The 14,613-nt window shown below is 36.7% G+C and overlaps 3 protein-coding genes across 3 annotated transcripts; 1 reads left to right on the forward strand and 2 right to left on the reverse strand.

The window, feature by feature from the left end:
• The first annotated feature begins 4 nt into the window (after nt 1–4).
• On the forward strand, nt 5–5,241 carry LOC106161316 (protein arginine methyltransferase NDUFAF7, mitochondrial). The gene is made up of 10 exons (XM_013538232.2): nt 5–159; nt 468–616; nt 856–936; nt 1,288–1,398; nt 1,731–2,036; nt 2,450–2,560; nt 2,837–2,992; nt 3,303–3,408; nt 4,080–4,147; nt 4,557–5,241. The coding sequence occupies exons 1-10, from the start codon at nt 114–116 to the stop codon at nt 4,719–4,721; spliced, it is 1,299 nt and encodes a 432-aa protein (XP_013393686.2). The 5' UTR covers nt 5–113; the 3' UTR covers nt 4,722–5,241.
• A 986-nt stretch (nt 5,242–6,227) lies between these two features.
• LOC147763465 (uncharacterized) lies at nt 6,228–14,517 on the reverse strand. The gene is made up of 2 exons (XM_087006119.1): nt 13,107–14,517; nt 6,228–7,363 (listed from the first exon to the last, which is right to left on the reverse strand). Exon 1 carries the CDS (start codon nt 13,970–13,972, stop codon nt 13,112–13,114), a length of 861 nt encoding a protein of 286 aa, XP_086862245.1. The 5' UTR covers nt 13,973–14,517; the 3' UTR covers nt 6,228–7,363; nt 13,107–13,111.
• LOC106173462 (uncharacterized) lies at nt 7,414–13,111 on the reverse strand. The gene is made up of 2 exons (XM_087006111.1): nt 11,198–13,111; nt 7,414–10,641 (listed from the first exon to the last, which is right to left on the reverse strand). The coding sequence occupies exons 1-2, from the start codon at nt 11,910–11,912 to the stop codon at nt 9,113–9,115; spliced, it is 2,244 nt and encodes a 747-aa protein (XP_086862237.1). The 5' UTR covers nt 11,913–13,111; the 3' UTR covers nt 7,414–9,112.
• Nucleotides 14,518–14,613: the final 96 nt, after the last annotated feature.

The raw sequence follows: 14,613 nt of genomic DNA on the forward strand, positions 1-14,613 counted from the left end.
AACGAGGCTGAGGGGAATTCCGTCGCCATTTGTCATTTGTAAACACGAACACGTGTATTCAAGCACGTCTGTTAAATTAATCAGTATATAGGCGCCATACAAACGCTATCGACATGAATGCTAATAATTTATTTAGATTTTGCATCAGGTCGTTTAGAGGTGAGTGTAAGCTAAAGTTAGATGAGTCGGAGGGTGCATTTTATGGGAATTTTTTCGGGATAAGATACAACTTGTCAGTGTCACTGCACTTTAATTGATGATAATAATAACAATATGCAATGAAATAATGGTGTCTGAATCATGTATTTATGACATGGTCAGTAACTTTTGACACTATTGACACTATGTAATAGTACATAGTCCTTCACCTCTCACGTGCATTAAGTTTTTAAGTTTTGTTGGTGATTTATGATGCTGTATCTTTATGCATGTAATTTTAAAATCTTTAAAAAACGAATTCATTTTAGCCATCCCCTGCACAATACGACTTCGCAGATGTTATAGTGTGCAATCAAAAGAGATGGATTTACTGCAGCATTTGAAGACAAAGATAAAATTTTCAGGACCTATCACTGTTTCTGAGTATATGAGAATGGTGTTAACAAACCCTCTGTCAGTAAGGCTCTTCATTGATTTTTTTTTTTTTTTTTAGGTCTTCCTAGTGTTTACTTGTAAAGATAATGTCTTCATCTTCAAATGACCATGTGATTTATACAGAATTAAGAATAAAATGAAAATAGCTAAATTCATTCAAAATTAATTTTGTCACATTAAACTTACACCATAGCCACCATGACTTCCCTACAAAACTGCTTTTGAATTTGTAGATTTATTATTCAGCAAAAATATTTTTAGGGCTATTATATGCAAAAAGATGTCTTTGGTGCCAAAGGAGATTTCATAACATCGCCAGAAATCAGTCAGATGTTTGGTGAGGTAAGGATGATAAAATTATAGGACATTTTAAAATAATTTCACTATGGTGAAATATATTTGAACTCAATGCATACACCTCCTGTTGTGTTATGCATCCCAGTCATTTGTTTTTGTGAAAGGGATATGTAGGGTTTAACAAACTTGAATTACTGCTTACAAGCTACTTACATGTGAACATTTTTTCAAAATTTTGTTTACATACAATGGTCAAGATGCATTTGAAATTAACAAAAAGGAATATGTAATGTGTGAGGTTCATTACCAATGCCTATGAAAAAGATATCTCAGAAGTTCTGTACTGTAGAATGCTCTTTACACTTAGTGTTGGAATGCAATTATTGCATCTTTTAGCTACTAGCCATATGGTGTATACATGAGTGGATGGCTTTTGGCTCCCCACCGGAAGTTAAACTAATAGAGCTGGGGCCTGGGAGAGGAACTCTGGCTGATGATATGCTTAGGGTGAGTTACAAATCAAAGCTTTAATTTTTTTTTATTAATATCCCCCTTCCCCTACCCCCAAAATATGACTAATTGTTTGATTAGAGATTAAAAAGTTGATAATGCTTGATAATTGTCTTGAAATTAATTATGTTACTATCAGGTTATCTAATATCTGATTTATACCTTGAAAGTAATTCTATTATGATGTTTTTGTCAAATTACTATTGCTTTAATGTTTAAGCATGTTAAAATTTTCACCCAATTTCAGTTTGATGTAGTCATTTTGACTGTCCTGTCTGGTCTATTCATATATGTTATTTTTATTATTATTGTTATAATTATTATTACAGACATTTTCTCAACTCAAGAAAAAGGGAGTGAGTGCCAACTTCTCTTTACACTTAGTGGAAATTAGCCCTCACATGAGGAAACTACAGGAGAGCAAATTGTTGGGCGTTCCTTTGGAGATGGTTCAAACACCCCAAATAGTGAACTCTGATGCTACCTCAAAGCAAGGGAGATTGCATTCTGAAACAAAGACTACAAAATATGGTACACCAGTGACTTGGTACTATGACATGAGAACCGTGCCAAAAGGATTTTCTTTTTTCATAGCACATGAATTTTTTGATGCTTTACCTGTTCACCAATTTCAGGTAATCCTTAATTTGTGTTTGGGTTTTTTAATCTGCAGTTGAACCCACAGTATTTTTCCTAACTTAAACATATATTTTCCTCAATAAAACGGTTTTGGTACTTTTTTGCTCATCTTTTTAACTAGCTCTTCAGCTTGGGATTTGAAAGGATTATAAAGTTTTCCAAAGTAGAAAATGTGTTTCAGAGGGGAAAGTAAATTCGAATTCAATTTGACTCTTTTTAAAGACATTTGCAAACAGAAGTTAGATTTAGCTTTCTTTATTGTATACATAAGGGGTTTATTTTTTAAGCTCTTCTTCATTCCAAACCTTTTTCTTGAAGAAAGAAAACAGGCAGGCCACACTATAGGTCAAGAAGTATGGTAAAATATTAGGTAACATATTAACCTTTGATCGTCTGTTTATTATTGCAGAAAACAGAAAAAGGATGGAGAGAAGTTCTGGTTGAAATTGATGAACCATCAGATGGATTGAAATTTGTCTTATCTCCAATTCCTACACCAGCACAAAAAGTATTTATTGAGGTAACATATTGAGATCACTGCTTATAACATGCTCTCTTCGGTGGTAGTTTTCATTAGGATTTATGTTTGTTAAATGCTAGAACCTGTGTATCATCACCTAGAAAAATTTCATCAAAACATGATCTTTTTTATTTGATACCCATTTGCCATTTGAAATAGTAGAAAGTAAAATAAAAAAAGCTATTGAACAATTTGATGAATTGTGCAGAGGTAAACGGTTATGTCTTGGATTAATCAAAAATTGTATGATCTTATTTTTTTTCCCATGGCCATTAGGGGAAGAAGCTTGAGCACAGCAACAGAGATTACATAGAGATCTGCCCAGAAGCTGGGGTTATTGTACACGACATAGCAGCAAGAGTGAAGGCATATGGGGGAGGGGCACTCATTGCTGACTATGGGCATGTTGGGGAAAAGGGCAATACATTTAGGGTAATAGATATTGACTCAATTTAGAATTTAAAGAAATAAACATCGGTTTGTCTCCAGCCTAATTTTGAATGAATTCAGCTTAGGAAACATTGTTTATCAAATTTGAGTCCATTATGGTTGCATATGTTATCTTTTGTATATACTAAACTTCTAATTTTCGTTGCTGCAGATATTTGTTTGTGATAATGTTGGTTTAGGTATTATATCTACTTATAAAGCATCAAGTTACCAATTAGGTAGTTATAAAATATCTCTTTAAAAAAGATTGTTAGAACATTCAATATTTCTATTGTAAACATTGTATACACAGGCTTTCAAGAACCATCAGCTTCACAATCCACTAGTAGAGCCAGGGTCTGCTGATCTAACTGCCGATGTGGACTTCTCTTACCTGAAACAGATGGTCAAGGACATGGGTAAGGGATGGCAAAACCTATGGACAGTATTTGATAAGAACTCTGAACGAGAAGTTTAAAATTTGGAAAGCATGAAGTGGTGCTTCTTGGAAAATGCTCCTGCTTATGTTATGTGCAGGTGGATCCTGCTGTCACCTTCCGGATGTTGCACTTAAGGATATATTTTTTCATATTATGTGTTTCCAATTAAAGTGTCTAAGAAAATACTGTCATCAGGAATAGCCTGGGGCCCACTTCACAAAAAGCATTAAGTCAATGTTTGGACTAAAATCTTTGGTTACTGGGACCCAGCTGGATAAGTTGTCTCACAGAGGATATGCAAGGCTACTTTAAGTATGTCAGATACATTAATTTTGGGCCAATCATTCTTAATTGCAATTGACCAATAATGCAAAGCTGACTTTGAATAGCTGGCTGTCTGAAGTTAGCAGTTTAAGCTTAGATCAAGAACTTGAGACTTTGTTGTGAAACAAGCCCAAGTTCAGAAGTCTTATTACATCAGCTGCTGATATAGAGGTAAATGAACCAATTGGTGAACTCACTTCAGTGACATTCCAAGGCCTGGTTATTAATTCACTCTCTAACCTCTTCTAGATGTAGACAAAAGTGGATTTTGATATCGATTTATATGTTTGATGTTCTTTAAGTTTCTGTCATGTTTCTTGTTCCAGTTGATGTACATGGTCCAGTGACACAGGAGCGGTTTCTAACTGCCATGGGAATAGGAGAACGATTGAAAGTGAGTGATTTGGACTTCTGATTCAGAAGCAGAAACTTGAATTTTAGGATAGTTTACACCCCAGTCAGTGAAGCTTAGCACTAAATAAAATACTCAAGTGGTCTGATTAGTTTTGGTGGATAATTCTATACGGGAAGTGCATAATTGAAAAATATGATGGGCACAATTTTACACTATACTGCCATATACTGTTTGTTATAAAAGTTCTGTTCTCTTTCAAAGAAAAAAGTCTTATCATAATGACAGTCTTGACCTGGTGAGTGGTCAAGACTGTTTGACTGGAACAAAACCTTTCAAATTTCAAACGTTAATTTATTTTTTAATGACAGTGAAATTTCATTACTCTACAACTCATCTTGTTAAAGCAGTCAAATAACATCTTTTCTGTAATATTTTTCTACTTTTGTAGAATCTAGTGAATAACAATCCAAAGCAGAGAAAAGACCTTCTCTCAGGCTATGACATGCTAATCAATCCTAAAAAGATGGGAGAAAGATTCAAGTTCATGGCCATGGTACCAAAATCAGGCAATTCAGATGATGTTCCAGCAGGATTCAACTGGGGAAAATCATAGGGAATTCCGCCAAATACTCCTACGGGACTGAGTGGGAGTCGAACCCACTCCACCGTGTGTGGCAGCCAAGGACATTACCACTTGGCCAGTAAATCTTGCTATTTGATGTGGTGTTATTGACAATATTTGATTCCTGTCATACATGCTGGAGTGTTACGGAAATTGTCGTAGCCTAGAAAATGCCTTCAAAATATACTTTTAACAGTCATAATCAAATTCAAACTACTGCCACTATCTTCCCACTGCCGTAAGGTATTGCTAACAACTGTCAGTTGTCAACAGATTGTTGTAGTTTGGGAGAAAAATGTGAAAAGGAGACTTTGGTTGATCTCCTGTTAATATATAGATGTGCGCACAGGAGTGAACAATCTCTTTGTTTCATCGTCTGCTTTTACACAAGAATACAGGTCAACATCATACTTCTAAAAGTGGATCAATCTCCATTCTTTTGCCAGGTATGTAAAAAGCAATCTAGAAAAAAAAAAGAAGAGAATTTAGAAGTGGAAAATTTATGCACACATACTGTAGGTTGGTGACACTGAAGATCACATGGTCTGAACCAGGAAACCAGGAACAAGTGTAAGATGGAACATACTTAAAGCAGGCCCGTAGCCAGGGGGGGTTCGGGGGGTTCGAAAGAACCCCCCTTTTTGCTGGAAAAAGGTCCACTTTGGGTAAAATTTGACCTAGGTACATGGGGATTATATGGGAAAAGGTCCACTTTTTCAGAAAAAGAACCCCCCCCCTTTGAAATTGCTGGCTACGGGCCTGTAAAGGGATAATAACTCTTCGTATGAGATCTATATTTCACAATAAAAACATTGTGAATAACTCATAGAAATATAATATATTCTGTTTTACCACAAAAACGGCAGTTATAGCTATTTTTCTGATATCTGAGCTTGTCTTTAGACCACGTGACCTCCATTGATGGCTATACTCTGTTAAAATCTCTTAAGAGATTTTAACAAAAAGCCAAACTTTTTAGAAAAAAAAAAGGGACTAACTTTGAATGTAAAAATTGATTCATTTACCATTGGTAAATATGGGAAAATTTAAAAAATTAAACGAGACTTACCTTGGTTAAGTCGAAGTTTGATTTCAATTCTTTGAGTAAAGAATTGAGGGAGGGCTTAACTGAGATCCGGTTCCGCGCGCAGGGCACTTTTCAAAGTGTTTTGTCACATTAACCACATGGAATTAATTACATTAATTCCCCACAGCTCTCTTCCTCTATAATACAAGCAATGAGCTGTAACCCAAAGTTGGGTGGGAGGGTGGCAGTTAAGCCCTCCCTCAATTCTTTACTCAAAGAATTGAAATCAAACTTCGACTTAACCAAGGTAAGTCTCGTTTAATTTTTTAAATTCTTTTTCGTAAGAAGAATTTCATTGGTCTTAACTGAGACTTTAAAGCTTGATGTGACAAACATTTCATTCATTTCAAAAGATTCTTTATTTACCCAGAACTCCATCCTGGAATCTGTCTTGATTACTTACAATGCGCTTGTCATAGAACTTCGCAAAAGTACTTTTCTTAGACCAACCAGCTTTGTCAATAATGACTGATATAGGTACTGCAGAGGCTTTTGCCTTAGAGGTAGCTGCAGCTCTAACACTGTGAGAGCTAAATGTATAAGTGTCTATACCAGCTCTACTCATAACAGTTTTTATCCATCTTGCTACTGTGTCTCTTGCGACATTATGATGTGGTTTCATGTAACTTATTAACAAACATGCACAGTTCTTGTCATTTCTCATGACTTTCGTGCGAAACAAATATTCCTTCAATACAGTATACACACAAAGCCTCCTGTCTGGAGGGTAGGCCTTAAAAGATACTGAAACAACATTATAACCTGGCCTATTTTGTTTTAAAGAACCATCTAACTTGAACAAAAACTCAGTTCTCAATTTTTTATAACCTTGAAAACTTAACAACTGCAAAGTTTGTGTACGTGCAGCTTGAGTCAGAGCCATGAGCATCACTAGCTTTAATGTCAAATCTTTGAGAGTTATATGCTTAACAGGAAAAAGTTTCCTCAAATATGTCAATACTCTTTCAACATCCCACACCTCTGTGTATCTGGGTTGTGATGGTCTGGCTGCAAACACACCCTTCATGTATCTGATAATTAATGGGTGATTTCCAATTCTGAATCCATCAAAGTTTATTCCTAAAGCTGAGAGAGCTCCACGTGCAGTGTTCAAACTCTCATAACCCAAACCTTTATTAAATTGTTCAGTTAAAAACTCGATTACTGCTTCCAAAGTTGGCGAAAGTGGAGTAATCGTCCTTTTACTACAGTACTGAAACCACCTGTTAATGTGTGTGTTATATTGTTTTTGTGTCCCTGTTTTCCAAGACAACATAAGTATTTTGGTAGAGTCCTCTGAAAATCCTCGTTCTCTGAAACTATTCCTGACACTTTGCAAGCAATCAGTCTTAATTTTCCTTCCAAAGGGTGTTTCAACTGCAGGTGAGGAAGTCTTAAAAGATTCTTCTTTTTCTGTATTATGACTGGTTTCTCCACCAACAATTCCATCAGTCTCGGAAACCATGCTTGTGTGGGCCACATTGGTGCTACAATGATTCCCTTGGCTCTGTCCTGTCTGACTTTCTGCACACAGTTTCCCAGTAAGCTAAAGGCGGAAACAAATAAACTGAGTTAAAAGTTTCCCAGTCAATGGTAAAAGCATCAACAAAAGAGCAGTTTGGATTAGGCTTCCATGAACAATATGTTTCTACTTGACCATTTATTATAGATGCAAAGCAGTCTATATCTGGGATTCCCCAAAAATAACATATCTTATGAAAAATCTTGCTGTCTAATTTCCATTCAAGATCATCCTTGAATTCTCTGGAAGCCTTATCTGCTGCCTCATTATTTTTGCCAGCTATATGTGTACATGTTAACCAGACATCATGTGATATACACCAAATCCATATGTCACATGCTACTTTATTACAGTTTTCAGAAACTGTGCCTCCCATGTTGTTAATGTATGACACTGCCGTAGTGTTATCTGACATCACCTTAATATGCTTTGACTTAAGATCACGTTTGAGGGACTTGAGTGCATTCAAAATGGCCATTAATTCTAATACATTAATAGGCAATTTACCCTCTACATCCGTCCATCTACCTCCAATATTATTGTTTTTATAACTTGCACCCCAACCTAAAGTGGATGCGTCTGTATGTAAAGTCTCTGAGGGGTTTGGTCTAGCAATAACCCTATGCTGGGATTTCAAGTTGACAATCCACCAAATTAAATCTGACCTCATACTGTTTGATATTATCATGGGTGCATCATAGTTACCCTTCGATTCTTGTAAAGCCTTAATCTTTGCTCTTTCTAACTTCCTATAGTACAGTTTGCCATAATCCACAGCTGAAAAACTTGCTACTAACAACCCAATGACTCTCACCACTTGTCTAATATTTGCCTTTGAAACCTTATACAACTCTTTGCATGCAGAAATTATTTTCTCCTGCCTGTCAAGTGGCAGTGTTACTATCATTTTGTCAGAATCAATAACATTTCCCAAAAATTTTAACTTGCTTGTTGGTCTCAAAACTGATTTGTCTTCATTTATGATGAAACCCAATTTGGACAGAAGTGTAACTGTTGCATTTAAGTTCTCCGTACATTCTAAATCATCACTGCCAATTATTAAACTGTCATCAATGTACCCTGAACTAACATAACATAAACTTCTCAGTTTCCCAAAAACTGGTTTAAGAAGTTTTGTAAACAATCGCGGGCCTTCACTGACCCCATTGGGTAAGCAAGTATATTGGTAGATTTTATCCCTCCACTGGAATCTAAAAAATTTTTGCTGTTCATCTGCAAGTTTAATTGCAGGGTTCATACAGCAAAGCGAAAAGCAAATTCAAGGACTTTCAATGACTTTTGAAGCTATAATTCAAGTACTTTTCAAGGACTTTTGAATGTTAACGAAAATTATCACCATCTATTAGTGTTCTCCCCTTTCTTTCTAATACCCTTTTTAATTACTTAATTCATACGCAGCAGTTTCTTCCAATGCCCATAACCTCTGACACTAATCGGACCAAAATCGATTTAATTTCATTTTATCATAATAATTACATGTATTCACAATTAGTTGATAATAAAAACAGCAACAATTTAATCAAGGTTTTCAAACTTTTTTATTGCAACTATTCATGTGCCCTCACATCTTTCAATATTACCATCACCAAGTTTAACTTTTGAGTTTTTCAACTTTATCAGCTAGTTCATTTTTTAACAGTTCCAACTCTTTCATTTTCTCTTTAATAGTCCTTCGGAAAGAGTTTGATTGCGTAACAAAACTTATCTGACCAGTTGTTTCTGCTTTTTCAGCTAACTTGTCAGCTTTTTCAGCTAAGAGATCAATGTCTGATTGTATTCTTTTTTTTTTTTGTGCTTTAGTTCTTCTATTTCTTCACATCTGTCTTTCATTTTCCTCTTTTCAGCATCAGTTCTCTTTTTTTCACGCTTGCTTTCTAGATATTGTTCATATTTCCGTCTTGAAGAAGCTGCAGAGACAAGCAGAGCATTTGTAATTGGCACTTCCAATACACCGCCCTTAGATTTCACATAGTCACAGATAATCCTCTGGGCAACAATGCTTTCCTCCTTCAAGTTTTCCACCTCTACTTTTTTGTTAATAGAAAAACCCCTCTCAACATTGGCTTGGCCATGGGACAAGACAAGCAGCATCCTACATACTTCAAATAACTTACAGTACTGATCAACCTTCATGTATGTACTCAAAAACTCGTCAAGTCTATCAGTGTTTTGATTGAAATTTGCAAATTTATCTGAACCAAATACTGAAATATTGTCTAGAAATGAATCATACTGATTTAACACAACATCACAGTCATTTTCATCTAGCCTGTTTGCATTTATCAACAAAGTAACAACTTTCTTCATCTTGACCCTACATTCATCTGGATGGGGGACCATTTCTTTGGGGTTCAGGGCAGAAAGATTCCTCACTAGAGAATAGGAAATTGGACATTTGGTCAGCATGTGCTGAGTGGTTTTAACCAAGAAGTCCTTGCACTGCATTCTAAAGTCCATCACATTTCTGTCACTTGGCTTTAAGGGTGCAGCTACATGTTGTGCTTCTTTTAGTGCTTTCTCTGTTAAAACACCAAGGTCTACTTTGCTGTAGCTGAGGTGATTTTGATCATCACTGACATCTATCTTTGAAAGCTGATCCACATTTCTGCATGCTGTGAGTACTTCTTTTTTGATGAACCTTCTCATCAGAGCCTTCACTAAACCTGCTAAGTCAGCAGACAAGAAAGGGACCATAGGTTTATCCGTCTGGTAAGAAGCCAGAAAAGGCTGAAGGTGGGCTGATACACATTTGAAAAACTGCATTTTGGCCTTGATGAACTTGTCATTAACAGCTTCCTTCACAACACTAAATGATGTGTTTACAGGTTTGGTCACCTTTCCGCTCTCAGCTGCCTTTACATATTTTTCCACGTCTTGCCACACTGAAAATGCCCTGTCACAAACGGGCACATTCTCAAGCCACCTGTGGCTGCAAAATTTCAATGGAAAAACACTGCTCCCAGTAACTTTTGAGTAGTCATCCCTCCTTGCAGGAGAATCATGAAACAAATAGTACAAACTTTTGAAAACATCATCAATTTTCCATTTCGACGCGACACCACCAGCCTTGAAACTATTGTGAACTATATGTAGGCCACAGGAGCCAATGTTTATTATTGAAGAATCGTAATCATTGGACAATGTCCTTTTAAGAATGTCAATGAATTTCCAGTTAACATTTGGTCCATCCATGCTTACTTGGATCATATTCCTAATGTCAAGTCCACTTTCTAAAACTCCCTTGCTAAAATGTGTCATCATGTCCTCAGCAGTAGAATGGCCTAAAATATAAAAGTCAATATTTCAAAACAAATTAGGACTTATCTGAAAATTAATTTCTTGTTTCTCTTCATTCAATTCCAATTTTGACACTTTTGCAGTATTTATCCCCACCATATAACTCTGTGATATTCAATGTTTCTGCTACTCAGATAAATTAATTTAGCAATTCATTTACTGATTTTAATTTTAACTAATTTTACATGAAACTAAGCCTTCCAGATAAAATGAGACCCAAGGCAGATTTGCTGTAATCTCACAGGTCAAGGAACTTAAAGGTTTATTTAAAAAAAGATTTTAAAAAATATGTTAGCAAATTTCCAAGCTAATTTATTTGAACAGCAAAGACATTGGCCAAAGTCACCACATAATTTTATTTTGATTTGCATTAAAAATTAGTTACAGGGTGGAGGGGAGAGGGATACTGCAAAGTTACCCAAATTTTCTCATTAAAATGGTAATATAATTATAAATAGTAAATACTTTTCATGGAGTTTATTTCAAAAAAAAAAAAAGAAAGAAACTGCTGTCCCTTTAAATTTCACTTAAAATACATACCCAAAAACTGTGACCCAAGGAAACGTGTTGTCACTTGGTTACCATCCCAATACCTCACATGAATGTCCATTTGCTTTTTCTGGCTCTTTTTGTTCAGGCTCTCATCAAAAAGAATGGTAAAGTAACCCTGGATGTCCTTCTTCAACAATTGCAGAAAATAGTCACTAATGCCAAAGACACACAAGTATGAGGTCTTCCTTGAGCTGCATGAGAATTTGGCGGCAACGGCACTGTCCGGAAACATTGTCTTAAACAGGTTGCCGATTTCGTCATTAGATGAATACGAGCAATGTGTTGTCACGGTTCTCAGTGCCCACAGAATCTCAGCTTTTAGCACCTCGTTGTTATTGAAATGAGCTGCAATGCTTACCGATGCCTGTGGTTGACTTTCTGGAGCTGGTATCATAAGTTCATTGCACAAACTGGAACTAGTCGGCTGACTAGTGGTAGCCGGTTGCACACTCAGACTTTGTGCAGCTGATTTAGAATTCGTCTTATGCCGTTCCCCCCTTTCGTGCGATTTCAGAGCACTTTCTCCCATGCTTGAAATGTCAAGTGCCTTAAAACAAACAGTGCAGTTTGCTTTGTGAATATCTCCTTTAAAAGTTTTGACCCAAGGATACTTTCTTGTCCATTCTTTTTTAAAAACGCACTTTCCCATGATAAAATATAACGTTATTAAAATCCACGTGAAATATCGGTACAAGTTATCCATTCAACAACTCTCGCGGTCCACGTGGTCTCACGACTCTAAAACGAGGTTCCTACATGCGAAATAGAGGCCCCATGACGTCATCGCTTCGTGAGGAATCACCAAGTATGGGAATCCCCATTCTTATCGATCATGCTAATTTCTTTTCACTTCGGCGAGAATAACTAAGCGAATTATTATCTATATTTGGAGTAAGAACTAATCGACATGCAATATCATTATTGACCAATAGTTTATTGAACAAATTCAAGCACTTTTTAAGGACAAAAATAATGAAATACAAGTACTCTTCAAGGAAAACGGCAGTTTCAAGTACTTTTCAAGGCCACCAACCAAATTCAAGGCACCAAGCTAAATTCCAAGCACTTTTCAAGCCTGTGCGAACCCTGAATTGAATAATAAGCATGACGGATATCGACAGACCCCATTTTTACATTTTTGGTTATCAATGGTAGGGTTTTCTCAAAGGTTTCCATCTTAAAATGCTGATATGGAATGAACCGATTTAATTTCTTTAGATTCAGAATTAATCTGTATTCACCATTTTCTTTTTGTCTCAAAAAAATCGGTGATAAAATTTGGCCTGCTTCACTATTCACAGGAATAATCACTTTCATGTCCAATAATTTTTTTAATTTCTATGTCAATAATGGACATTTCTAACCTATTAAAGGTACATACGAACCGAGCGTGGATTCCCAGTAAAACATGTAAACCACTTCTACTAGTTTCTTAGACAACTCAAATGAATTCGATTGGCCAAAGGATAAACTGAATTGATCACTCGATCAGCCATAAAAAGCTTTAGACTGCTCCTTTCTTTAAATTTTTGGTCAGAAATTTAATCTACTTTCGTGACCTACTTTTCTGCCCCATTGACATGCAGCATATAATGCTAGCGGAAAAATCCATTCAAACATCATTTTCGTGTAAAATTAAACACTGCCTTTTGGTAATTCCCTTAGTTATACTACTTGAAACTATATGCTGGCATTTGATCGGTTTTTGTGACAAAAAACTGACTTTGTATGCATCTTTAAACTTGCAATTTGATTTCACAATGGCGGGAATCCCACCGTTGAAATCTAGATTAATATGACAATGCTTTACAATGTCAAGAATAAATAGGTCACTTGTAATCAGTTTCCATTGATCAATAAAGTCAGCCAATCTACCTGCTTCAAAATAATTATTTACCTCATTTATTGCTTGGGCAGATTCCTCTGTCCCCTGCGTACATAGTTTTTTGCAAAAGAAGGCCCTGCTCCAGGATCATCCTGCCACACTCTGGGTCTTCCCCCTCCAGTAGGTCGATTAACACCTCTGTACACAGATCCACGGCCTCTGGCACCACGTCCTCTACATCCTCTGAGAGATCTGTCAAACAATTTATGTTTGATTTTTGAGCAATCCTCTATATCCCTTGCCATTTTGGGAAGATCGTCTCCAAATAAAAATTTTTGGCTGTAAGTCAGCTCATGACTGCAGAGGTGAGCATATTCTCCGCTCAATTGCGGTTTCAAAAAATCTTTCCTTGTCATATTTATCTGCCTGTTCATATGTCCCATGAGTGCTAGGACATCGTTGCAGTTTTCGATCATGCTGCCAATATGATCACTCGTGTCCTTTTCTGGATTCCTTTCGTATAAGGCCATCTGGTTTACAGTTTTAACTAAAATGTTTGCACCTTTAACCAAAGTATGTGCTATGTTTTGCATTTTCCTATCGTTTGCTTTGGTCCAACCTGGGACCTGGTCCCATATCAACTGGTTGGTTTTCACGACTTGCAGGTAATCACAGTTACCTGGCCTGTGGTTCTGTTTTATCAACTCGTTTAAATGTTGTTCGTCCAGGCCATTCATAAAAATATCGTTCACAGTTTTGGCCAGCACATCATCCACATTGTCGGCCATTTCCTCCGACATGTTAAACTTCTTGGCCATGTGCTTAAACAGGTTGTCTTCCGTGTCGGGAAGATACGAGTCCAACTTCCTTTTTTCACCCGTTGTGCCTGCCTCCTCCGGCTCAACACATTCATTATCGACGTAAACTTCCGTCGTCATACTGAGAATATTGCGCCTCCATATTATCAATACGTACGGCTGACGATGTTCTCTAACCTGCCGTCCTGAGCGTCCACAGAGGCTTTTAAAGATACAAGTAATGACATAATATTATCCTCTGACGAGGATTTCTCCACAGACTTAGGGTTTTTGGAAGCCGACTTCCCTTTACCCTTCCTGCCATCACTCACGTGTTCAGGTCCATTCTTAGTAATGGTACTACATGTAGTTTCGTCCGCCATGACACCACGTGTCCAGAAGCAGACGACGAAACCTGACTGAAATTGCGCCAAATACCGTTGCAAACGGCAAGACCACTGTCTATAACGATATAGCATGTACCACGTGCACAATAAAAATCACCCAAAACCACGTTTCGGTGAAAAAGATCAGCGCCACTAGACAAATTCGCCCTTCAACCAAGGAGTAATACTCACCAAGACTCCTTGCTTCAACTAGCGTGCAACCTAAAGTGCCCTGCGCGCGCAACCGGATCTCAGTGAAGACCAACGAAATTCTTCTTACGAAAAAGAATTGTTGTTTACTCCAGGAAAATTCATTTTTTGGCCGAAACGAATAGTTATTATCCCTTTAATAATGAGGATACAAGAGAACAGTTGATTTTAAGCAAATTGTGTGAT

Source organism: Lingula anatina, chromosome 2 (genome assembly GCF_051362555.1).
Source record: "Lingula anatina isolate TDL-2025a chromosome 2, LinAna3.0, whole genome shotgun sequence".
Taxonomy (NCBI): domain Eukaryota; kingdom Metazoa; phylum Brachiopoda; class Lingulata; order Lingulida; family Lingulidae; genus Lingula; species Lingula anatina.

What these genes read in the sequence shown, in the direction of transcription:
- LOC106161316 (XM_013538232.2), top strand. Translation starts at nt 114, where the DNA reads ATGAATGCTAATAATTTATTTAGATTTTGCATCAGGTCGTTTAGAG. An exon ending in TTGCATCAGGTCGTTTAGAG is followed by an intron (nt 160 to 467) that starts GTGAGTGTAAGC and finishes AATTCATTTTAG; the next exon opens with CCATCCCCTGCACAATACGA. An exon ending in TGGCTGATGATATGCTTAGG is followed by an intron (nt 1,399 to 1,730) that starts GTGAGTTACAAA and finishes TTATTATTACAG; the next exon opens with ACATTTTCTCAACTCAAGAA.
- LOC106173462 (XM_087006111.1), bottom strand. Translation starts at nt 11,912, where the DNA reads ATGGATAACTTGTACCGATATTTCACGTGGATTTTAATAACGTTATAT. An exon ending in CCTTGGGTCACAGTTTTTGG is followed by an intron (nt 10,642 to 11,197) that starts GTATGTATTTTA and finishes TTTATATTTTAG; the next exon opens with GCCATTCTACTGCTGAGGAC.
- LOC147763465 (XM_087006119.1), bottom strand. Translation starts at nt 13,972, where the DNA reads ATGACGACGGAAGTTTACGTCGATAATGAATGTGTTGAGCCGGAGGAG.